Source organism: Lolium perenne, chromosome 3, assembly GCF_019359855.2.
Source record: "Lolium perenne isolate Kyuss_39 chromosome 3, Kyuss_2.0, whole genome shotgun sequence".
In the NCBI taxonomy this organism is placed as follows: domain Eukaryota; kingdom Viridiplantae; phylum Streptophyta; class Magnoliopsida; order Poales; family Poaceae; genus Lolium; species Lolium perenne.
The window spans coordinates 159,052,750-159,077,031 of record NC_067246.2 but is presented as its reverse complement, the minus strand read 5'-3'; the positions used below and the strand labels follow the sequence as shown (position 1 = coordinate 159,077,031).

Below are 24,282 nucleotides of genomic sequence, written 5' to 3'. Positions count from 1 at the left end.
GTGGACCGGGGCTACATCATCTCCCCCCTTGGGAAAGAGTCGTCCTCGACTCTTGCACCTCCTCATCTCCATGATAGGGTGACAAGTCCGAGACGTTGAACGTGTTGCTCACCAAGTACTTGGATGTTGGTATGTCGATGACGTAAGCGTTGTCATTGATGCGCTTGAGGACCTTGAAGGGGCCATCTCCTCTTGGCTTGAGCTTGGAGTTTCGCTCATGGGGAAACCGGTCCTTCCGGAGGTGGATCCAAACGAGGTCTCCTTCTTCGAATATCCTTGCCTTCTTCTTGGCGTTGATGTGGTTGGCTTGACGAAGAACATGTGCTTGTATGGTTGCCCTTGTCTCTTCATGTAGTTTCTTGACGGCGGCGGCGCGCTTGTCGAAGTCCATGTTGATGCGCTCGTGGAGGGGAAGCGGAAGTATGTCGAGTGCCGTGTAAGGTTCGAAGCCGTAGACGACCATGAAGGGGCTCCTTGATGTAGTCTTGTGCTTGGCGCGGTTGTAGGCGAACTCGGCGTGAGGAAGGCACTCCTCCCATGACCTCAAGTTTTTCTTCACGAGGACCCGTAGGAGGGTGGAGAGGCTTCGATTGACCACTTCCGTTTGGCCGTCCGTTTGCGGGTGCGATGATGATGAGAACAAGAGCTTGACTCCAAACTTCGCCATGATTGACTTCCAAAGATAGCTCATGAACTTGACGTCTCGATCCGACACAATGCTTTGCGGTACTCCATGTAGGCGAACGATTTCCCTGAAAAACAATGAAGCAATGTGTGAAGCATCGTCGCTCTTATGGCAAGGTATGAAATGAGCCATCTTAGAGAATCTATCCACTACAACAAATATGGAATCATGACCATGCTTAGTGCGAGGCAAGCCTAGAACGAAATCCATGCTAATATCTGTCCATGGTGCAAAAGGAATAGGCAATGGCATGTAGAGACCATAAGGGTTGGAGGTAGACTTAGCTTGTAAGCATGTTGTGCACCGACGGCAAAGGCGTTCCACATCTCGCTTCATCTTTGGCCAATAGTAGTGGGTTGAGAGCATGGCATATGTCTTGTCACGGCCAAAGTGGCCCATAAGACCTCCTCCATGAGACTCTTGCAAAAGCAATTTTCGAAGCGAAGACGCGGGAATGCAAATCTTGTTGGCTTTAAACAAATAGCCATCATGCAAATAGAAATCATCCACTCCTCGCTCAACGGAGCACTTCTCAAAAATGGGAGCAAAGAAAGAATCGGAAGGATAGAGTTCTTTGATCTCTTCAAGTCCCAAAACATGAAAATCCAAACGAGTTAGCAAAAGGGTGTTTTGCGGGAAAGAGCATCCGCCACAACATTGTCCTTGCCCTTCTTGTATTTTATCACATATGGGAAGGACTCAATGAACTCGACCCATTTTGCATGTCGTTTGTTCAAGTTGTGTTGGCTTTTCAAATACTTCAAGGACTCATGATCGGAATGAATGATAAACTCTTTTGGCCAAAGATAGTGTTGCCAAACTTCAAGAACACGAACCAAAGCGTAGAGCTCCTTGTCATATATAGGATAGTTGAGGCGTGCGCCATCTAACTTCTCACTATAGTATGCCACGGGTTTGCCCTCTTGCATAAGAACACCGCCAATACCAAGCCCACTTGCATCACACTCAATCTCAAAAGTTGTGGCAAAATTTGGAAGAACAAGAAGTGGAGCTTCGGTAAGACGTTTCTTCAACTCATCAAAAGCATTTTGTTGGGCCTTGCCCCAAACAAACGGAACATTCTTCTTGGTAAGCTCATTCAAAGGGCAAGCGATGGTGCTAAAATCTTTCACAAAGCGGCGATAAAACCCGGCAAGTCCATGGAAGCTTCGGACTTGGCCAACATTTGTAGGGGTAGGCCAATTATGGATGGCCTCCACCTTGGAAGAATCAACTTCAATCCCATTAGCGGAAACCACAAAACCAAGAAAAACCAATTTGTTTTGAGCAAATGTGCACTTGGGGAGGTTAGCATAAAGCTTTTCATGGCGCAAGATGCACAAGACTTCTCTCACATGTTGCACATGGTCCTCGAGGTTTTTGCTATAAATAAGAATATCATCGAAGTAGACAACCACGCTCTTGCCAATGAGAGGACGCAAGATGTGATTCATGAGGCGCATGAAAGTAGATGGTGCATTGGAAAGACCAAAAGGCATAACGAGCCATTCATAGAGACCAAGTTTGGTCTTGAATGCCGTTTTCCATTCGTCACCAATAGCCATGCGGATTTGATGGTAACCACTACGCAAATCGACTTTAGAGAAAATCGTGGCACCACTAAGTTCATCAAGCATGTCATCTAAACGCGGAATGGGATGGCGGTAACGGACGGTAATGGCATTGATGGGGCGACAATCCATACACATCCGTTGCGTCTCATCCGGTTTAGGCACGAGGATCACGGGAACCGCACAAGGGCTAAGGCTTTCACGGACATACCCTTTGGCGAGGAGATCTTGAATTTGGCGGTTGATCTCCTTGGTCTCTTCGGGGTTGGTGCGGTAGGCGGCACGGTTTGGGAGCGGAGCGCCGGGTATTAGGTCGATGCGGTGTTCTATGCCGCGGAGTGGTGGTAGTCCATGAGGGAGCTCGTCGGGAAGACGTCTTGAAATTCCTGCAAAAGAGACAACAAAGACGGAGGAATGTTGGTTAAGTCGTTAGTTGCCGACGAGGGTCCCTTGCATATGAGCACGTAGTGCAATATGGTGGATGGGTTCTCTTGTAGCTCTCTCCACTCACTCTTGGTGGCTAGAAGGACACTCTTGGACTCACTCATATATGGCTTGTGGTGCTCACTATCTTTGTGGTGGGTCGCTCCCTCTCCTCTCATCTCACTATGGTGGGTGCGGAGTTGTGCCCTCGCTAAAGCCTTCGCATTATCCGCGATGATTTGGCTAGGAGTCATCGGGCGCAATTCGAACTTCTTGTCGTTGACCTTGAAGGTGTATGTGTTGGAGAGTCCATCATGTATAGCCTTCTTGTCATATTGCCAAGGGCGGCCAAGCAACATGTGGCACACCGTCATGGGTACCACGTCACACTCGATGGTGTCCTCATAAGGGCCGATCTTGAAGTTGACGGTGACGGTATGTTGTATCTTGACGTTGCCCTTGTCACTCCAACCATTGGATATGGTAAGGGTGAGGATGCTTGCGGAGAGTGAGGTGGAGCTTCTCACACAACTCGGTGCTCGCAAGGTTGTGGCAACTTCCACCATCGATGATGACCTTGATAGACTTGCCACCAATTCCGGCACGGGTTTGGAAGATGTTGCACCGTTGTTCTTCCATATCATGAGGTTGTGTGGTTAGCACCCTTGTGACCACAAGTGAGGGACTTGGGTCATGCTCACATAAGAGAGGATCTTCTCCACTTTCTTGTTCATAGGCTTCTTCACTTGCCACGGCGGCTTGCACAAGGGCTTCATATTCATCTTCATCAAGAGTCTCGATGTCACCATTCTCCATAGTGATCATGACCTTGGTGTTCTTGCACTCAAACGATTTGTGACCTTGGGTGCCACACTTGAAGCAAGTGACACTAGAGGGTCCCGTGGATGCCTTAGAGGAGGCGGTGGAGGAGACCGTTTGCTTCATGCGACTTTGGATAGTCGTCTTCTTGGACGGTGTAGAGGATGCGTCGGCCTTGGCACTTGTAGCATAAGGAGTTGATGTAGTAGGAGGAGTCGATGTAGCGAGCTTGGAGGAGAAATAGGACTTGGCCTTGGAGTACTTGATGTCCTCAATCACTTGGCGCTCGGCCTTCGATGCTTGGTGGACTAACTCAACCATGTTGGAGTAGGGTTGGAACTCGACAATCCTCTTGATAGGATAAGTAAGGCCATTGAAGAAACGAGCAATTGTTTGTTCTTCGGACTCTTGGATGTTGGCTCGCATCATAGTGAGCTCCATCTCCTTGTAGAACTCCTCAACGGTCTTGGTGCCTTGCTTCAACTTTTGGAGCTTGTTGAAGAGGTCGGTCATGTAGTGTGCGGGGACAAAACGAGCATGCATCTCCTTCTTCATATCTTCCCAAGTGTCAATTGGAGGTTCACCCTTTTCTTCGAAGAGTGAGGACTTGCTCCCACCAAGTGTTGGCGTAGTCTTCAAACTCGAGTGATGCCATAGCCACTTTCTTGGCACCGGAATAGTTGTGGATGCGGAAGATCTTGTCCACCTTGAGTGCCCATGAGAGGTAAGCTTCGGCGTCGTCTTCACCTTTGAACTTGGGCATGTTGAACTTGAGCTTGCCATACATGTTCTCTTCATCCTCCAAGTTTCTTCTACGAGGAGGGGCGCCGTCAACTCTTGCGGCTAGAGGTGGAATAGGAGGTCTTCTACGGCCAACCATAGCATTGGGTTGGTGGTGGAGTTGAACACTTGCTTCACTTGGTTCACGGTGAGGATGTGGTTGAAGATCTTGTCGCGGTTGAGGACGATGCTCAATGTTGGGTCTCTCATCTTGATCATGGTGAGGCTCTCCTCGTCCACGTTGGTCATGGTGAGGGTGGCGACGAAGATCTCGCCGAGGTGGATCTTGAGGATCTTGGTCTTGTGGATGGCCATCACGCCCATGGTGAGCATGGCGATCCGCTTGGTGACGATCTTGTTGAAGGCCTTGAGCTTGTGGAGGACGCTCATGTGGACGAGCATGGCGATGTATTTCTCCACGCCTAGAGTTGGAGCGGGAGTCTTCATGACGAGCATGTGAGCGATGAGGTCGATGATGGTCTTCACGCCTTGAGGAGGAGCTTGGGGACGAAAGGCCACCATGAGAGTAATGGTCTTCATGCCTTGAGGAAGAGCTTGATGAAGAGGAAGTAGAGCGGTGTCGACGATGGCGACCCAAGTTGGTGATGGCGCGCTCGAGGCTATCCATGCGCCGCTCCATGTTGGCATCATTGGCCGCCATTTGGCCATTCAAGTTGTCCGTAGCTTCACGAAGGAGGGCCAAGTCGTGGTTCACGGTGGAGAAGTTGTGAGCCACTTCATCGTATTGCTCATCGATGCGCGTCTCGAAGAGAGAGAGTTGCTCCTTGAACTCTTGTCGTTGCGTCCATAGGTTGTGTTGAGTAGCCAACCTCTCGGTGTTGCGAAGGATCTCTTCATCCCTATTGGTATCTCCGTTCCTATCCATGATGCAAAGACAAGAACTATGTTGTGTATGTTAGTGGAAGGAGACTACCTCGTACCCTTACCAAGGTAAGATAGTATTGAGGCAATCCACCAAACCGAAAGCAAGATCAAGTGTATCGGGAACACACGCAAAACCACACGCAAAAGCTAGCAAATATGGTGTTAGGCGAGTGTTGTGGAAAGCCAAAAGACAAATCCAAGATCGAGTATGTTGTCAAAAGTGGGTGAGGTCCAAAAATCCAAATGTCAATGTGAAGATCACTATAAACACGGAAAAAGTTGTGGAACACACACACGAGATAAACGGGGTTAGTGCAACCAAAAGTGAGCGGAAAAGTGTATGTATAAGTGCTCGGTGTCACACTAACACAAGGAGAGCCAAAGCTTTGGTTGCAAAGGAAGAGACAACAAGATTCACACGTGGCCTCTCTTCTCCTATCTCTCTTTGCTTAAAAGCTTTTTCTCTTTTGTATATGGCGGCACTTGCACTCGTTTGTATCTTTGGTGGCACGTGGACACTTTGTATGTATGGGCGTATGGATGTATGGATGTATGGATGTATGGTGCTACTCGCACTCTTTTTGTGTTTTTGGGGCTTTTTGACGCACTATGTTAGCGTTAGCCTCGCTTTTGCTATCTTGCCACACGAGTGTTTGCTTGGGTGCCTTACTCAACGCGACACACACACCTCACAATGCGGGGCCACGTGCAATGTCTCGCAACACTAGACAAGCAATGCTCGATGGGATAGATCGCAAAAGGAAGAGGGGTTACAAGGTGACCTGCAAGTTATACCTGCGATGATGGTGGTGGTGGTGGTGGTGGTGGTGGAGATCGCCGGAAGACGAGGTCGAAGGAGGGCGCGAAGATGCGCCCGGTCTGGGGTCCGGTTGGACCGGCTCCTGGACCGGCCTGTCCGGTTGCCGCCCGGTCGACCGGGTTCTGTGCTGGGCCGTCCGGTCTGTGGCCCGGTTGACCGGGCTCGAAACCGGATTGGCGGTGGTATGCCGGTGGTGGTGGTGTCGATGCCCTTGCGGTTGCGGCGGAGGTTATGGAGCCGCGGTGATGTTTCCCGGTGGTTTGGGGAGGGTGGCGGTGCTTGCCGGCGGCGGAGAGGGTGGCGGTGGTTGGCGGAGGTGGTGGTGGAGGTGGCGCCCGGTTGGCGCCGGTTGACCAGGCCACAGACCGGCTTTGTCCGGTCTGACCGGTTGACCGGGTTACAGCCCGGTTTGCGCCGGTTGGCGCCCGGTTGGCGCCGATGCGCGCCGATCTGCCGCCCGGTTGACCGGCCCTGGTGCCAGGCTGTCCGGTCACTGGCCCGGTTGGCGCCCGGTCGACCGGATTTCGCGGGGCGCAGATTTTCTCTCTCCTGTTCTTGAGCGAAAACCAAGCCAAATCGACCAAAACGAAGGGAAATGATGGAATTGGGGGCTAAAAGTTGGGGAGATAGTAGATCAAGCACTCCAACACCAAATCCATGGATCAAAACCACTCAAAACGCAACCAAATCACAGATCGGTCAAGAGGCAATTTAGGGCTATTTTTTGGGGATTTTTTGGGAAAATTTTTAGAGAGCAAATCCGGTGGGTGGAGGGTCAAATCCGCGGAAACCAAAGGCTGCTGATACCATATGATGAGGTCTAAGACCCCGTGTGTGGCCCGATCTCGCGGATTGACTTCGAAACCAAGGGGGAAGATGGGAAAACGCGAGGAACACGAAGAACACGGCGATGAACACGAGGAACTCCGAGACTCACGCACACACACACCCCGATACACCCGATGCTTACCTCCGTGGCTCGATGGACCACGCCAATAGAATCTCCGAGGAAGAGACACGCGGTAGAATTCCCCGGGGAGAGATTGGGATTGGAGAAGAAGAGCTTGGTGAGGGAGAGAGAGTATCTTGTACTAGAATCTCACTCAACAAGTTCCAAATCAACAACCAAGGTGCCTTGATTACAGAGGGATGATACCCAAGGGAGACTAAGCTCAAATTTAGGTTTGAGTTCAAAACAAGTCTAAAGAGCTAATGAGGGGTTCCAGCTACTTATATAGTCATACACGGCCAAAGAAGGGCGAGCAGTGCTGTGAATGGATAAGTTAAGGCAGTTTGGTGGGGCATTCTCGTCGGGTCCGGTTTGGGGCCGGTCGGACCGGGCTGGGACCGGGCTGTCCGGTTTGGGGCCGGTCTGACCGGGCCTGTGACCGGGCCGTCCGGTCATGGGTCCGGTCGACCCGGCGCAAACCGGGAAAATGCGCAGTTTGAGGTCCTGGGTCCGGTGGTCGTCCGGCACGAGGAGCTGGCCCGGTTTGCGCCCCGGTCGACCGGGCCTATGACCGGGGCGTCCGGTTGTAGGTCCGGTCTGACCGGGTCCTGGACCGGCCAGCGTCCGTCTCTTCCTTGGAGCGCTTCGTGCGACGTCGGCTTCGGCTTCATGATCGTCTCCATGTCCAGTTGCTTCTCTCCTTCCCTTGACCTTGGCGTCTTCTCCTCCCCGTGGTCTTGACGCGCCTTGTACCTAATGACACATAGCACGTCGGCATGAGGTAGCAATCCATCCAAAGGGGTACCAAGATCAAGGGTGGTGAGGAGCGAGTTCACCTCATCATGAAGAGCTTTGACTCGGGCTCGTGTCATCGGTCCACTAGGGGGACTTGTTGGTCTTGGTGTAGCGACGTCGGTGACCGGGGCTACATCAATATTTGTGGTTTCTCAACTTGGCAATCTTATGATGATGATATATTGATCGTTGTGGTTTATATTTTTGCGGTACCATAGTCCTAATGCTTGTTGTTCATTATTTATGCCCAAATATTCGGGAAAAATGCATTGTACATATTACGTGTTCTATTTGACATTTTTAAACGAGTTACTCATGAGTTACTCGCGAGCTTTGCGAGTCGAGCCGAGTTTTAAATCCGGACTCGATTGTTAAACGAGTCGAGTCGAGCTAACTCGATTGTGGACCGAGCTTTAGCGAGTCAAGCCGAGCTGGCTCGGCTCGGCTCGAATTTCAGCCCTATGCACGACCTTGAAGGACTCAGGAGAGAAACAAATTAATATTGTGACTTGTGTAGGCCATAGATGTTGGTGCTAGAGATGAGAAGATAGTCGCCACGTGAGCAATCCTCCTGTTTGGGAATGGCCTAAATGTCACATCAGATCGGGAACTGCAAGTTCAAGGTGCTAAGTGCCGGGATTAGAAGTTTAAGGTTTGATCATAACATTGTCTATAAGTTCAGGGTTTATTTCAGACTTTACTCTTACATATAACTTGATTTTTGATTAATGAAATATGTGGTTGCTCTTAAAAAAATGTGATCCTACTTTCGTATCCGAACGCCGTCAATTGTGAAATTTGTGATAGTCTGATAGAGGACGAGTAACATACCCTGCCACTGACCCTCCGGGCCCCATCCACCGTGGCCGTGCGTCCGCGCCTACGTTACCACCTTACGCAGCGCGCAGCGCACAGCGCACGCGACATCCAGAAGCTTCCTTCTTCCTCTTCCGCCTCCGGCCGCCACCGCCCGACGCCACGCCTCCATATATCTACCCTTCCTTCCGACGCCGGGAAGAGGAATTCAGAAGGCGTATTCGGGCGGATCAAGGAATCGGGGATGGATTTCGAGCTTCGGAGCGCGCGGGAGAAGCTGGAGCGTGAGCAGCGGGAGCGGATGCAGCGCGCAAAGGCCAAGGCCGACCGCGAGCGCCGAGCCAAGGCCGAGGCCGCGCGTCGCCGCGACGCGCTCGAGGCCTCCAACAGGGAGCGCCGCCTCGACGCCGCCCGCGCACAGGAAGAGGTAGCACCCGCTCTAGACCTAACCCTCGTATCATCCCGTATCATCGGTGATGACTCTTGTGCTCTTCTTCAGTGCTGGATCTTGATTAGTACCTAGTATGTTTGACGAGAAGATCTGATCGCTAAAGCAGTCGTTAATGCTATGATTGTAATCACCTTATAGGCCTCATGATCTGGGTCCAAGTTTTTCCTCTTGTTTGATCGGCAATTTCTGCTACTCCCTAATTTGGGAGCAAAATCCAGAAAATGAAAATTGATCCCAAAACCTCACTTCTCCCAAGGGAACAAGACACGAGAATAGCTTGGGCACAATAATCGTGCCTGTCCCCTTTCAATTTTGAAATAGCTTCCACTTCGTTAATCCTTTATGTGTTTCTTTCAACTCTTTAATCGTCCAGTTAGACTATTTCGTGCTCATCATAAGTGTGTATTTGTCCTGTTTAGCAGCTGGTTGATGATGACAGTTTTATGTACTTGTAACAGGCTGACCAGAAAATACAAGAGGCGATGCAGCTGGGAAAAGGGATCTCGTTTTCACACATGTTTGAAGCCCTGCGATATGATGGTCCTGGGGATAAGATCAAGCTACCACCGTCTTCCTTCAAGGTGCTGTCCGACGAAGGAGCGCTGGATAAAGGCCCCATGTACTTCAGGCTGTCCAAGGTTAGGGACACAGTTCAAGGTGCCTCTCAGAATCAAGACACCGAAGAGGCAACCTGCTGTGGCGTTCTGGAATTCACCGCAAGGGAAGGCTCTGCGGAACTCCCACCACATGTTTGGAATAATCTATTCCATAGTGACACCCCAGACGTTCCTTTGATAGAGGTGAGATATGCCAGCTTGCCCAAAGGGACATACGCGAAACTGAAGCCAGAAGGAGTGGGGTTCTCAGATCTCCCGAACCATAGAGCTGTCCTTGAGACGGCACTACGCAATCACGCAACGCTGTCTGAAAATGATGTTGTCGTGGTGAATTATGGACAACTGCAATACAAGTTGAAGGTTCTTGAGTTGAAGCCTGCATCAAGTGTTTCTGTGCTGGAGACGGATGTTGAGGTTGACATTGAGGGGCCAGATTCTGTTTTGGACAATGGAGAGAATCAACACGTGCTTGTGCCACTGCAGACTGGCAAGGTTGAATCTGGACTTGTGGAAGAAGGAAAGTTTCGGTACTACAAATTTTCTGTTGAAGAAATTATTGGTGAGAAAGTAGCTTCTGGCCTTGCAAACATTGAGGTTAAGATAGAGGCTGATACAAGCAGTGGTGACACTGATATTTATGTTTCAAGACATCCTTTAGTATTCCCTACCCAGCACCGTCATGAGTGGTCTTCCCATGAAATGGGTTCCAAGGTTCTTATACTCAAACCAAGGGATGCTACTTTGGTCGCTGGAATTTACAGCATTGGAGTCTATGGCTTCAAGGGCACAACGAAGTTCCAACTTTCTGTAGCTATCAATGATGTTATTAACAGCCAAAGGATTGGTGAGCAGGCTAGTGTGTCATCTACCGCCAGTGGTGAGTCAGTGGTCTGTAAGAACTGCAAACGCCATATATCTGCCCGAACCTCAGTACTTCATGAGGCCTACTGCGTGAGGCACAATGTTGCTTGCATGCATGATGGGTGTGGAATTATCCTTCGAAAGGAAGAAGCAGCAGATCATGTGCACTGTAGTAAGTGTGGGCAAGCTTTCCAGCAGAGAGAAATGGAGAAGCACATGAAAGTTTTCCATGAGCCGCTGCACTGTGCCTGCGGGGTAATTCTAGAAAAGGAAGAAATGGTATGCCTTGGCTTCTCCTAATTCAGTATGTTTAGCTGGTTACGAAATGCTCCCTCCGGTCTCTTTTAATTGACTCGGATTTAGTACAAATTGGTACTAAATTTGAGTCAATTAAAAAAGAACGGAGGGAGTAGTATGCAGTTTCAGTTGCTCTACCTAGCTTCAAGAGCACAGTTCTTCTCTTGTAGAGTATGCATGAACTGTGCTTCTGGTCTACTCTTTCAGTTCTATCAAGCTAATCATTTCAAGCATATTTCATACGATACTATTATTTGCATCTTCTATTTTAAACACCATTCTATTTTTAGCTCGTTGTGACACATGCACTTTTAGGTGTGCACCTATCTTTAAAAGCACCTTTCTTGTTGAATTTTGCGTAAACTGTATGCTTCCAGTCTACCCCTCGTAGTTCTATCATGGGATATTGCATCTTGTATTTTCAACACAAATCTATTTTCAGAAGTCAACTTGCATATATAATGTTTTTTCACTCGTTTCGGATGGTGTGAACCTCTTTTTGTATGTTCCACCTGTTTTTAAGTCACACGATTCTAACTTGATTTGTTCTTCGATGGTAGGTCCAACACCAATCCTCAACCTGCCCCTTTCGCTTGATAGTGTGTCGGTTCTGTGGCGACACGGTTCAAGCTGGTGGACAACCGCTTGATGTTCGTGATCGGCTTCGGAATATGTGTGAGCATGAAAGTATCTGTGGATCCAGGACTGCACCGTGCGACTCCTGTGGGAGGTCGGTCATGCTGAAGGAAATGGACATTCATGCAATTGCTGTCCATCAGAAGAGCTGATTTCTTATAATCCAACAGACTGTGCATGTGCATGCGTACTGCAAATATGTTTGTCAATTCGTGAAACTTCCCATTGTTTATTAATCGATGTAAAACAGTGGTATTGGTGTTCATTATTTGTCTGTATCTTCTTTCTGTATACATATGCTCCCTCTATCCTAAAAAGATGTCGCTGATTTGTCTAAATTTGGATATTTATACACTTCATGTCTAGATACATCCAAATTTGGATATATCTGACGTCATACCAAGAAATTATCTCGAAGATTATCGGCAACTTCAGTATCATTTTTGGAAACCCAAAGTTATGGCAACACTAGTTCATCCTGACACCAGCTGTTTCCTTTTTTTCCCATGGGCTGGTGTTGTTTCAGAATTGATGCTACTATTTCTTATTCACAATTAGTTTCACTATTGTCCCTTTGGCAGAAAACATCTGGAGCCTTCTTTTATTTTCTGCCCCCTAGACTAGGCTTGGGGTTCATATACGTCGATGTCACCAATCTCAGGCGTCATTCACCAGGTGCAGGGTTGCAGACGGCGTCCTGCATATATATCACGCAAGGAGTGAATCAAGGCAAATGTTAGCAGAAATATGGGGAGAAAACACGAAGGCACAGAACAAAACCAGTCCAGGTGGCAAACCGAGCTGGCACCGACTCTGCAGCAATTAACCCAACTGCACGTTCCAATGCCATACAACACAGGACGACAGAACCCGTTTCATGCATATAAAGATAGGTCATTGCTCCTTGTTGTACTCCGTAATAAACAAGCAATACTGAAATGTGCCAGCGCATACTGTGCTGCTTTCTTTACTCCATTTACAAAACTACAGACCTAATTAAGCACACCCAAGCCACTCGCCCTCTATCATGTCATAGTCGCTGGTCATTTACAATTTCAGGCAGAGAAGGCACTTCTGAACCGTTGTGTCTGCTCGGGACCGGGGTGTTTCGTCTTGACTGCCGCTTTGTCGCCACAAGGACCTGCTCCGCCTCCCCTTCGTCACCCATGGAGAACTTCTCATCATCGTTGTCGCCTTTGAACACCGGGTGGATATAGGCGTCTGCCAGGTATGTTTTAAGGTCAAACCCTGGCTCTCTCGCACGCTCTAGGGTGTCTTTCCTCATTGCCTCCTGGAAACACAACATGTTTAGTCAACAGGTAGCACGATCTGCATATGGAATGCATAGTGACACAAACGAACATGTTCGGAAATAGTATTTACCTGTAACGGGTATTCCACAAATGCAGGTTCAAAGCGGTTCTTGCAGTATTTGTGAAAATAAAAGGTTACTACAGGAAGAACAAGGAGGACTGGTGTTGATTGGCCTGCGCCTTTCGTGCTCAGCAACCCAAGGAAAAGAAGCTGTGAAATGATCAATGCGGTGATTATACGTCCATGGACACTTGGCCAAAACGCAGCTGCACTCTCATATTCTTGATTGTACACATTAATTATCTGGAAAAACAGTATAAGCTCAAGTTAGCAAACCTTTTCATGGAACTAGATAAAATGAGATGGAACGATGGTGAAGATTGAAATACGACGATCTCTTCGATTACCAAAAAACAACATACAATAGGTGGGCTGAAGCATCAGGAGACCGAATCAAAATGCCAAACCAATCAAGGACTTGAATAAATAAATGTGATTTTGGTAAAGACCCTACCACTATTGTTGGGAGATTATAAATGGTTGGAGGGCCTCCCCCACCAGTAGTTGAGGCTTTATCTAATCAGACTGTTTTTTTTTCCCGGAAAGGCTGTAATGTGTATGATACTTGCACTAACAAAGTTATATCAAATGTTTCCACACACGAAAAACATCATTGACTAAATCCATATACTGATCTCAAACATTTTATACGCTTTGAAATGGTTCCAACATACTAATTTCAAAAATCATTGATTAAATACAATATACTAATTTCAAACATTCCATAAGTTATATGTTCATATGGAACCTCCATAATAAAACTAGCAAGTTGGTCAATAAATACAAAACTGGCTATTATTTGCACAAAACAAACATATATATCCAGCAGAATTAAAAACTGATTAATATTTTTTAAATAGTTTAGAAAGTTAGTTAGAAAGATGGTAATATTCTCTTATGGATATAGAATGTAGTATAAACTCAACACACGTATGCATGGTACATCAAAATTTATATCAAGAACAACAAACATTCAAACAGTATAATTGTTCCAGCGAATCTTACCTGGTGGCGGTATACCACATATGCGAGCACAAAGAATATCAAGATGAAGGGTAGCAGAAATGGTGTGACCACAGCATAGACAAGACCAAGTAAGAAATAGAGCTGTATCTGAGGTTCATTTGAATCAAAACCAATACTTCCAGGGTCCATTGCCTCTTCTCTGTCTTTCTCAGTCTTGACCAAGAAAAAGTTTTTCAAGTGGAAGATTACCAATGGCTTCAATCTCAGTATTTCACCAGCTACCCCAGCCCATCCATCGACCATTACATATGTTATAAAAAATGTTGCTTTCATTGGAATTGCTACACCGATTGTTCTTGGTATTCTGTAGAAGAAGCAAATAAATACAATTTCAAATAGAGAACAGTAGGAGTTGTCGGTATAAACTGTTGAATATGCCAGCAAAATAAGAAGGCCTTTAAATCTGTCCCGGATAACAAACATATGACAATCTACTGCAAGTAACAAGGAAAAAAACAAACATCAAGTAAATAATACAATGCATGTGACCACCCTAACGATTTGGTTGATATACTGTGAGAGAAACAGCCATGTCCACCAAGGGCATACGACCTTCAGGCAGTGATCACAGTCCACAGGTATCAATGGGGAGGCAGAGATGTGGCATCAAACCTATCATCACCAGCTGAGACAACCTCCATGAGAGGTTAGGCTTGTGCACTGTTTCCTTTCTTGGCTTATACAGCCGGTAATGGATGTGACAAGCAAAAAAAAAATGCATGCGTCCCTTTGTACCAAGTATTTTTTGAGTTTGTGTAAACCAACAAGAAAAGGCTACAATGTTGAATGTGTTGTAAATATCTAATTCTTATGTTTCAAGAAAGGAAACAGTGGTAAGCTTAGCCCCTGTTTATAAAATAAGTACATTATAAGGGTCAATTTGTCTAAAACTGAACTAAGTATTGGAATTTTAAAGATACCATCATAAAATTCAAGTGATATTATGCCTAAAATTGTACAGTCGTACTTAGTGTCAAAAGTTACAAGATACCACCATTAAGGTACACATGTGTTTCATGCCAATTATTACTCCACTCTACAGACCATAGTAGCCAAGTTTCCGGTACGGTCGGTTCGAGGAACGGAAACGGGGGACGGGAATCGTGGCTAGCAAAAATTAGGAAACAGTCAGGGTATACATCTCTGCTATGTACCGAGACATGGGTGGGACGCGATCCGGAAAATTTGGGGATGATGAACCGGGGTCCGGGGACGATGGAATGGATCGACTCAGATCAGCCGCATCTAGCTACAGCCCACGTTAATACAAGGCCCATTCTAAGCCTTTGCTTGTCCACATAGCCCACATGACACACGTACCACTCGATCTCCTTCCTCCCAACGCAGAATACCGAGTAATCCATGTGGCTGCCGCCGCCGCAATCTTTCCTTAACCATGGCCCCCAATCTCACCAGGTGCGCGACCTGGAAACTTGTACCGAGAGCAGGAACGCGTTTCCTCTCCGAATCCTATCGTACCGGCTCTCGTTCCCGACTCCGATTCCGGGCCAGCGAATCGGGATCGAGGAACGGACCACCGTTCCCCGTTTCCGGCTACTATGCTACAGACATGGAATGATGACCTCTTGGACGCCAAATAAACAACTCTTTTGGTTTTGACTTGCATATTCTCATGCTAATTGATATGGGATACAACAAAAGTTGTGTTCAGAAAGTTCCTTAGGATTTGAAATTCCTGAATAAAATGCATCCATGCCCTCCAGAACTATATTCATAGAGGTAAAAAATATCCATCTTAATAGTAGGCGGACATATGAAGGGACTGTAAAAAATATTCCAATTGATCTGACATCTCACATTGTAGGATGCTTTCAGGCTTGAAATGTAGCCACACTCATCAACCAAATATACAAAATAGATTGATTTTGTGTCATTTACTTTGTAATCACCAATAGAAAATAAACTAAGCACCCCAATAGCCAATATTGCACATTGCTTAGAAAAGAAAGAGCCAACATTTGACTGCATTTAATATCCTTTTTTTCTATGGCTGACCTTCATTTCACATGCTAAAGTCTATGTCATTGAGTTGAATGAGATGTTGGATGATTGTCAGTTTCTATTTATATAAATGTGATGCCAAACAGGAGTAGGTGTAGTACATACTGATTTGCTGACTGATGAAGGTAGCTTTGTAACTGCTCTAAAGCAGATCCAGCAATAATGCTTGTCAGAAATACATTAAAGAATATGAAGATATAGAATTTTGATGCAGATCTCCTCTCCAATGAAGACACTGATGTCAATCCTTCAACTTTTGACATAAACATCAATATGCTCGGGAGCAGTATAAGGAAAATCTTCAGAGCAATTCCAGGAAGGAACCCTTGGATGAATGATTTGATAGTAGGCCTGAGCAATAGTTCAACAACAAACTTTCAGAAATCACAAAAATGCCAGTAGAGCAAATTACATCAAAGGACCTTAAACTTGCTGAATGTATATCATCAGTGAAGTTCCAAGTTACAATTACATGGTGCTACAGGAACCTAGAGAGCAAAACTAAGAAAGTTTATGGACTCATTCGAGGTTTGTCGGTGGACAAAAGTTACATGATTAAGCATCAGCATCACATATGGATTCCACCCAATCAACAGTCCCAGCAGTAAAGTTCATCAACAGTAAAAGTGAGGGGCTACTACATGCCAACTTGCAACAAGTAGAGGTTAGTGACCCTTGATTTTCACTTCTTAACAACAACTTGGAGGTTTTTGTGAGGTCTGTTTTATCTTTTACATGTGCAGTCCATATGCTGTTGGTAGAAAAAGCTCTATTGTTTTTACTTCAAACTGAAGTACTACTCCAAGGACATTGGACCCAAGAAAATTCTCAGATGGAACCTACTTCGTCATATTTACAATAGATTATTATTATCAGACACTAATACGTGATGACATTCTTTATAATTCATGCTGTATTAGGCATGATTAACTACTCTAGAGTCCAGCCCAGCCTACACCTTATCCTTTTAACAAATATGTGGTATTCAAGAGCAATTTAGCATTGCGGTCAGATGAAAAGTTGAGTAATCAATAGCATTCTACTGTACAGTTGAACACAAAAGGCCATTTTGCGGAAGAAAAGCATGCTGAGTACACTTACATTTCGATCAGAGGCTTCAGAAATGGAACTGCCTTCTCAATCCCTTGAAGATTTGCCATGGACTGAACAAATGTGATTGGGACAATATAAAAGAAGTTCAGAAAGAAGAATGCTACCGCAATTATCAACCTTCTAACTGTAAGGTGAACAACTGGAATAGACAAATTATCCCAGTACACATCACGAGGTTCTGGAGCCCACTCGGTTAACCAAACCGTTGGATTACTGGTTTGTTGTGTCTGAGCACACACTGCTGCACCCCACCGTGATCTAAAGGAAACAAATGCTGCTGGCACAACTAACTTGGGATCCTTCATGATCCTTTCACGCTCTTCAGCTTCCTAAATAAGTGTTATTTGTAAGTGACAATGAATCTGACGGTTTATGGTATTGCAGGTATTCTTTATTCAAAAAATGAAAACAAAACATTCTGAAAGACAATGCTTTACTTATACAGACCCAATCAAAACTTAAATTATGAAATAGAACCACTAAATTCAAAAGCAAGAAAAGAGAAATCATGTCATTAGCACATAATCTTGCTTCAGTAAAAATAACAGGAGCCATTGCTTCAGTTGAAACAACAAAAGTTACCTACTTGATCAAAATACCAGGAGCGTTTGTATTTCCTCCACGCTCTTTTAAGTGTTGTTTCAGTCATCAACACATCATTGATGCAAACATTCATAACTGATTTTTCTAAAATGTATGGTAGCAAACGTATTGAAAAAATGATGAATGAAAGAACATTAATGACAGATCGAAGTTTTTTAATGGAGGAAGCATACTGTTCCATAATAATAATAATAATAATAATAATAATAATAATAATAATAATAATAATAATAATAATAATAATAATAGAACGAAGCCGATTATAATCCACTGAAGGAAGCAGATAAGATAGAAGGACTTACTTCATTTTCTATCCTCTCAATTTCTGATGCGTAGTGTTCAATAGCATCCACTTTGGAACCAAAACATCCAAGAAAGCCAGTCTGGAACAAGATCATAAATTTTAGAAGAGCAAAGAACTAGAATAAGATTTATAGCAGTATTTACCAATTTCAATCGAAACCCATAACTGTTTGCAAGAAAAATTAAACAACCTTAACAGTAGGCCTTTTACTTGTATTTCTTTCATACTTCAGCTGATAGTAGTCGAGCCAGTTCTGCACCTTCTTCTTCTCTTTGACCAGTTTAGCGAGCTTATTTGCATTGTAAACAACCTTCAAAAGGAGATTGCAGGTAAAAAATAATAATTAGAACATGTCTCGTAATGCCTTCTAGCGTCAAGCAAAATTTATAGTGCACAATCATGATTTTACATTAAGCTTATTTGCATTGTAAACAACCTTTCAAAGAGAGAGTGCAGGTAACAAATTAACTAGAACGACTCTGGTAATGCCTTCTAGCGTAAAGCTGAATTTAAAATGAACAATCATGATTATACATTAACCAGTTATTATACTACTTTATATGAGTCAAAATGAAATCCATCTAAACTTGAGAAAATATAAATGTACTTATAACAATTAAGAGAATATGGCTGGTAAAAAAATTGTAAATATTACCTGTTGTGTTAGATAGTGATCAGGATGGTTCACAAGGAAGAAATGCTCCGCAAGCTCACCAATTGATTCATCTGGATCAGGCGGTATATTCCGCACCAGGACCTAAAAATGCGTTGGTCAACTGTATGTCACAAAGCACAACTACAAACTGCACTTTCATATTGATTCAGCATAGTCTAGTCTACGCTTTCTATCATATTGAAGACTTCAAAGTCATATATAATATATTGATAATGCACTTCATTTTTCTTCTGTAAAATTCTCCTGTTTCGAACAGGTCACGAACTCAAGATTGTTGTATAGCCGTTGGATCCCTTGCATCATATTTTAATTTTCAAAACTCAGATCCCCATAGGAAACCTAACAGCATAATCTGCGAACATATTTAACATTCCTTACAGAATGAGCAGTATAAAAAGTATCCATCATCGTGTATATAATGATTATAATGATGGTTTCTAGAACCTTTCAAGCACATTTATTTTTCACTGTAAGGATGTCATGTATTCAAATTTACACCTACTGGTAAGAAAGAATTCCCACAAACTCCCACATCATCAAATATTTGAAAAAATAACAAGATTGGCCACATTAAATTGATATCAGTAGATTTATTGTGAAACAAAACCATCATAATAGGTAGATTCTGTCATCTGTGATTGAAGAGGTAGCTGGAGGCAGTATCGATCTCCAAAAGGATATTTATAACTTTGATGTAGTTGTAGACAAAATAACTAGATCCTGATGTACTAATTAGAAACATAATTACTGAATAGTGAATATACAGAGTAACAAGAACATACTGTGAACTGGTCTGGGCGGCGTTTCTCTGATGCAAGAAAGCGCAATCTCATTGTTGCGACTATTCCATACTCACGCAACAGAACATAGCATGTCCAAAATGTGAAAACATAAGCCATAGTCAAGTGAGCTATGAACCTGCATTCAAAGAATTACTTATTATCATTCACAAAGTCCTAGAGATACTCGAGCAACAATTCCAAAGTTGACAATCAAGCTCTACGTTGTTTTATGTTGTGATGCTCTGCTGCCGTGCTACGTCATGGTACGCTGAATTATCAGAATAATGATTTATAATCATGCAACATAACACTTTGAAAAAAAAATGCATGGAATAACTCTGCATTAACCCCAAGTCTCCAACAACTCCCTTTAGTATCCACTTATTTGTTTGTGATTTTCTTATTCACTTTTTGTTTTTGAACTTCGGACTCTACATTACCATGCATGCGCATTTACTAACTCCTCCCTCCCTCCTCCCCTCCATAATGTGAACTACATACTCAGACATGCAGACAAAGATTAACTTCTGGTAATCAATGGTCCCCAGAACAACTTGCATTATCATCACAAAAGCAACCTTACAAAACAGTAATGCTCAAATACAGTTAAGAAAAAGCTGAATTCATTTAATGCTAACCTCTTCGACCCATAAGGTATGTTGGATATTGAAAGTTTGTCAATATCACTGTGCTGTACCGTCATGCCCTCAAGGGTCTCATTGGTCCAGTTAACAGGAACAAGAACAAGAAATGCTAGAATTGTGATTGGGACAAATATCTTAAGCCTGCAAAGGTTAAATCTTATAATTATAAGTATCGATTTAGCAAAAGCATGGAGCTGGACATCAATAAGCAGATTAAACATAGTCCATCCATTGACCCAACATTTTTAACACATGTTCTGCAGTCTGTGTATATAATATACAAGACAGAATAATGAAGGTTTAGAACCAATACAATAAAAACATTTCTTGATGAAAATATAAATAAATAAGTCTTAAAAATAAAAAAATGCTTGGTTAAACACAAACATGAACTCACTGAAGCAAGTGGATGTTTTCTACACTGGGATCTACTCCCTCCATTCCAAATTAGTTGACGCAGTTTTTTTCTAAAATGAGCGAACCTCCGGTTCAAAATAATTGCATAAATATAGATGTACCTACACATGTTTCAGTGTGTAGATACATCCATTTTTGAGCAATTATTTTGAACCGGAGGGAGTATGACAAATGGAACACTAAAACATTACCACAATATATGAAATATAAATTGCATACCCTACTAAGTAGATCCGCAGATAGACAGCTGAATCAAGTCCAGCATGGCTAATCAACTCATCCTCTGGCATTTGGAGAGCAGCAGGCATCCAACTTAAGAACTTCAAGTACGATCGCATGTCCAAATTTACAAACTTGCGCACAGAAGCACCCCCATGGCCTGGGCTTTGTCTTGCACCTTTGAGATACCACTTTGGGAAGTAAACCCTGTCATTGATGGGCTGCAGCCGTAGGAAAGCAAATGCTAGCAGGAATATCATGGCACTCAGTATGTTGATAGCTGCAGAGACACCTATATCTTCAATTGTCGCCATAGTTGTTGTTCAAATAACTCCTGGGTGTTCCAACATATGTTATTAGTGTAAGATGTAAGGATGGATGCAAGCATATAATGTCAAGAAAGTTTGATGTCATACAAACTTCTAAACTAAACTAAACCTAAGAACTGGTAAATGAATGGCAATAAAAAAGAAAAACACTTAACATTGGGTTACTTGATATATCATGATCACGGATCACCACAATATGCTAGACTAAGTCAGTTTTCTTATGCTTGACCCATATGAAACTAGTAAGCAAAACAAGCTCTGTTTACCAAAATATTATACTCTTTTAGCACCTAGTAGTAATGCTGTCCTAACTCACGAGAAGTATGAATTCCCAAATACATGTTTTGCTGGACTCCAATATCGCTCATGTTTGGTGCCCGCGAAAAGAAAAATGCAGTTTTCTCAAAGATGCAAAAAAAGACTTTTTTCAGCACAAAGATGTGCAAGAAAAAACAGTAATTGGAATAAACAGATGTAAGTGAGCACTTAAAGGTACTCTTCCGTAGGTAATAATATTGTAAAGATGGTATCACAAGAAAGATTTCTAAGTTTTAATAACATGAGAAACCATGCTTTAGCTTGGGAATACCCATATCTGACAGGTTGAATGGTTGTGTGCATCAATCGATAGAGAAGACAGAGGGTTAAACCTCCTTTTCAAAAGAAAAAAAAATCTGACAGCTACAGAACTGACGCTAAATTCCATAACTGCAACTGAGAAAGCTACAGAAACGCGGCTACCTAAGATTGCAATTCCCATTGCACGCAAACCCAAGTCATATTCCCATCAAATCAGGTGTGAGATGCAAAAGTTATATATATATATATATATATATATATATATATATATATATATATGTGTGTGTGTGTGTGTGTGTGTGTGTGTGTTTTTAATAAACTCAAGAATCCGTCAACTTTGTTGTACCTAGCTGCTCACATGCAGAGCATTAGAGCAGACATCCTGGCTCACAGAACGAAAACAAACTCTACCAACACGCTTGGATCGCACTCCTGCTTGGTTCATCATTTTTTTTTTTTTTTGAGATGTGCTTGATTCATCATTGGTCCATGTGCAAGTAGCGGAAACAATAGAAAGAAGAAAAAAGAAACTGTTTATAGGCCGTCCGCCAGTTACAGCACAAAATCTCGTAACGTGGCATAAACCGCAGTTGATTACTAAGTTTAAAAAAGTTTTTGTGGATTCGGAAAAAAAGGTCCTCTACAATTCAACTTGTACGGAATACTTTTGCCAGCACCTGATTCCCGAGCACGGTAGTAAAAACAGTGGTAGATTTCAGTGGCATGAAACAATCTCAGCCATCTTACAATTTAGTGTAATTTCCAGAGGCATATATTGTATAGAGCACAAATTCAGAGAGAAAGATCTCTTTTTTATTTTGATTGTCGGCAAAAGAAACGGAGGAGAAAAATAAGGCAGCAACAGAGCTGACTCCTCGTTATACGTGTCGTCTTCCTCCCTCTCCGGGATGAAGGGAGGAAGAAATAGAGCCGAAAAAAATGCGCCGAAATTGGAGCGAGCGGGAGGGAGACCCAGATCTGGCCGAAGCCGGGCCAAAGGATAGCAAATCAAAGGAGCATAACAAGCAGAAGCAGGGGGTACCAAAGGCAGGAGGAAGGGCAGGCACATACCTCGTCCCTCCAGGAAGGAACACCGGGGACGGGGAGAGACGAGAGGAGAGGAGAGCAGAGCAGCCACAAGAAACAAGCAGGACCCCTCAGCCGCCGCAGCACCCCGCGGTCATCCTCCTCTCCAGAGCGGTGGGCTGGAATCCCGGATACGTATGCTATCCCCGGCCGACACTGATGCTGCGAGTGAACTGCTCCCCGTACAGCGACGGCGGCTTCGGGTGGAGATCTTATCCCCGTGGCTGCGTGCGTCCCTTTCCTGGCGTTCGGCGAGGCTCGGCGCGCGGGGGAGGAGAGGAAACGGCGAGGGGGACGTTACTGCTGGCTATTTGCTACTAGTACCGCTGTCCCGGTCCGTCTGTGCCTGTGATGTGCTGTGCTGGCTCCGCTCCTGGGCTGGCTGCGTGGTGTTTATGAGTTTTTTTTCCTCCACGCTGTGCGCCGGTTACCTGTGGTCTGTGGACGTGGACGTGGATGTGGTGTGGTTGCGGCCGTCGCCGTCGTCCCGGTAACGGACAGTTTTGCTGCGCTGCGTGTGTACTCTCCCGCTTTGGCTACGAGCGAGGATTGGTTCTTGGTTGCCGTGGGAGGGTGGGTAGGTGGGCGGGTGGGTGGCGGCAGCAGATCTCGTCGTGCAGAGTCCAGAAGAGCGCTGGGAGACGAAGCAGCTCACGGAAAACGACGCGATGCAAGTGCCTTCTTTGGGATCATTATTCTTTCCCGTAGGCCGGGGTGGGATTCTCGTGCGGGCAATGGCAGGGAGAGATCTCCGGACCTCAAAGAAAATTTCTATTTGGCAAGACAAGAGATGCTATGCCGTGCGTGATCGATGTTTCTGTTCCACGCTAAGTTTTCTCCTACACTACTACTACTACTACTATTAAGTATTTTGTATTCCGTTTGGGCAAAGGTTTGCCATCTCCTGCGATTCGAACGAGCCGTGGATGGCGGACCAAATCGTATGAGTTCCCTTTTGTGGAGGGAATGCAAACGGATGTTTTGCTTGCACTTCTCCAATCCTTCCAATCAAGCATCCCTTAATTTGGGATTAAATTGCTGATGCTAATATGCTGCGGTAGGTAACGCTTGGCAGCCTCAACAAATTTGGCATAGCCAGACCCACTAGCTAGAGTTTAAATGGAAATTTTATTAGGACATCTTCAACGGGGCGACGTAAAACGGGCGTCCAAATTGGTCGGCGCGTCCGTTTACGTCGCCTCGTGGATGCGAAAATGGTCGTTTCTGTCTGTGCATCCGTTTGCGCCTGGGTTGCCTCCAGCGACCCGACACATATTATTTTTACTAATTTTTTTGTCCACTTTTTCATTTAAACGTAGTTGCAAAGATTACATAAACTAATACATAATTGGGAACATGGTTTTACATAAACTAATACATAGTTTGAAACATAGTTTACACAAACTAATACATAGTTAAAACATCGCAAAATGAGAAAATCTAACTAGTGTTGGTTTCGCAGATTTCGTATGTTCGCTCCTAAGAAAAAACACTCTCGGACACACTCAATCACCCAAACTGGAAAATCCAGCTGGTAACGATAGCCCGGTTGTTCCTATAGAGGACGAACATCCAGAAACCGCCACTAGCTGCTTTATTGGCCCGTGGTCAATTCACTGCAAAAAAAAGAACACTCTAACAGTTCTAATTGTCGGTGTGCGAGCCAAACTCGCCGGTGTGGTAGTGCCTGCGGCAGGATGTGT

At 44.6% G+C, this 24,282-nt stretch overlaps 2 protein-coding genes across 2 annotated transcripts; one reads left to right on the top strand and one right to left on the bottom strand.

The window, feature by feature from the left end:
- The first annotated feature begins 8,598 nt into the window (after positions 1-8,598).
- Positions 8,599-11,743, top strand: LOC127323534 (uncharacterized). The gene is made up of 3 exons (XM_051351646.2): positions 8,599-8,970; positions 9,453-10,751; positions 11,330-11,743. Exons 1-3 carry the CDS (start codon positions 8,788-8,790, stop codon positions 11,555-11,557), a joined length of 1,710 nt encoding a protein of 569 aa, XP_051207606.1. The 5' UTR covers positions 8,599-8,787; the 3' UTR covers positions 11,558-11,743.
- Positions 11,744-12,263: 520 nt separating this feature from the next.
- LOC127323533 (calcium permeable stress-gated cation channel 1) lies at positions 12,264-22,934 on the bottom strand. Its single transcript, XM_051351645.2, has 12 exons — positions 22,565-22,934; positions 20,586-20,919; positions 19,944-20,090; positions 19,306-19,441; positions 18,503-18,604; positions 18,038-18,157; positions 17,846-17,926; positions 16,929-17,269; positions 15,933-16,178; positions 13,785-14,109; positions 12,789-13,022; positions 12,264-12,696 (listed from the first exon to the last, which is right to left on the bottom strand). Exons 2-12 carry the CDS (start codon positions 20,897-20,899, stop codon positions 12,436-12,438), a joined length of 2,307 nt encoding a protein of 768 aa, XP_051207605.1. The 5' UTR covers positions 20,900-20,919; positions 22,565-22,934; the 3' UTR covers positions 12,264-12,435.
- Between the last annotated feature and the right edge of the window lie 1,348 nt (positions 22,935-24,282).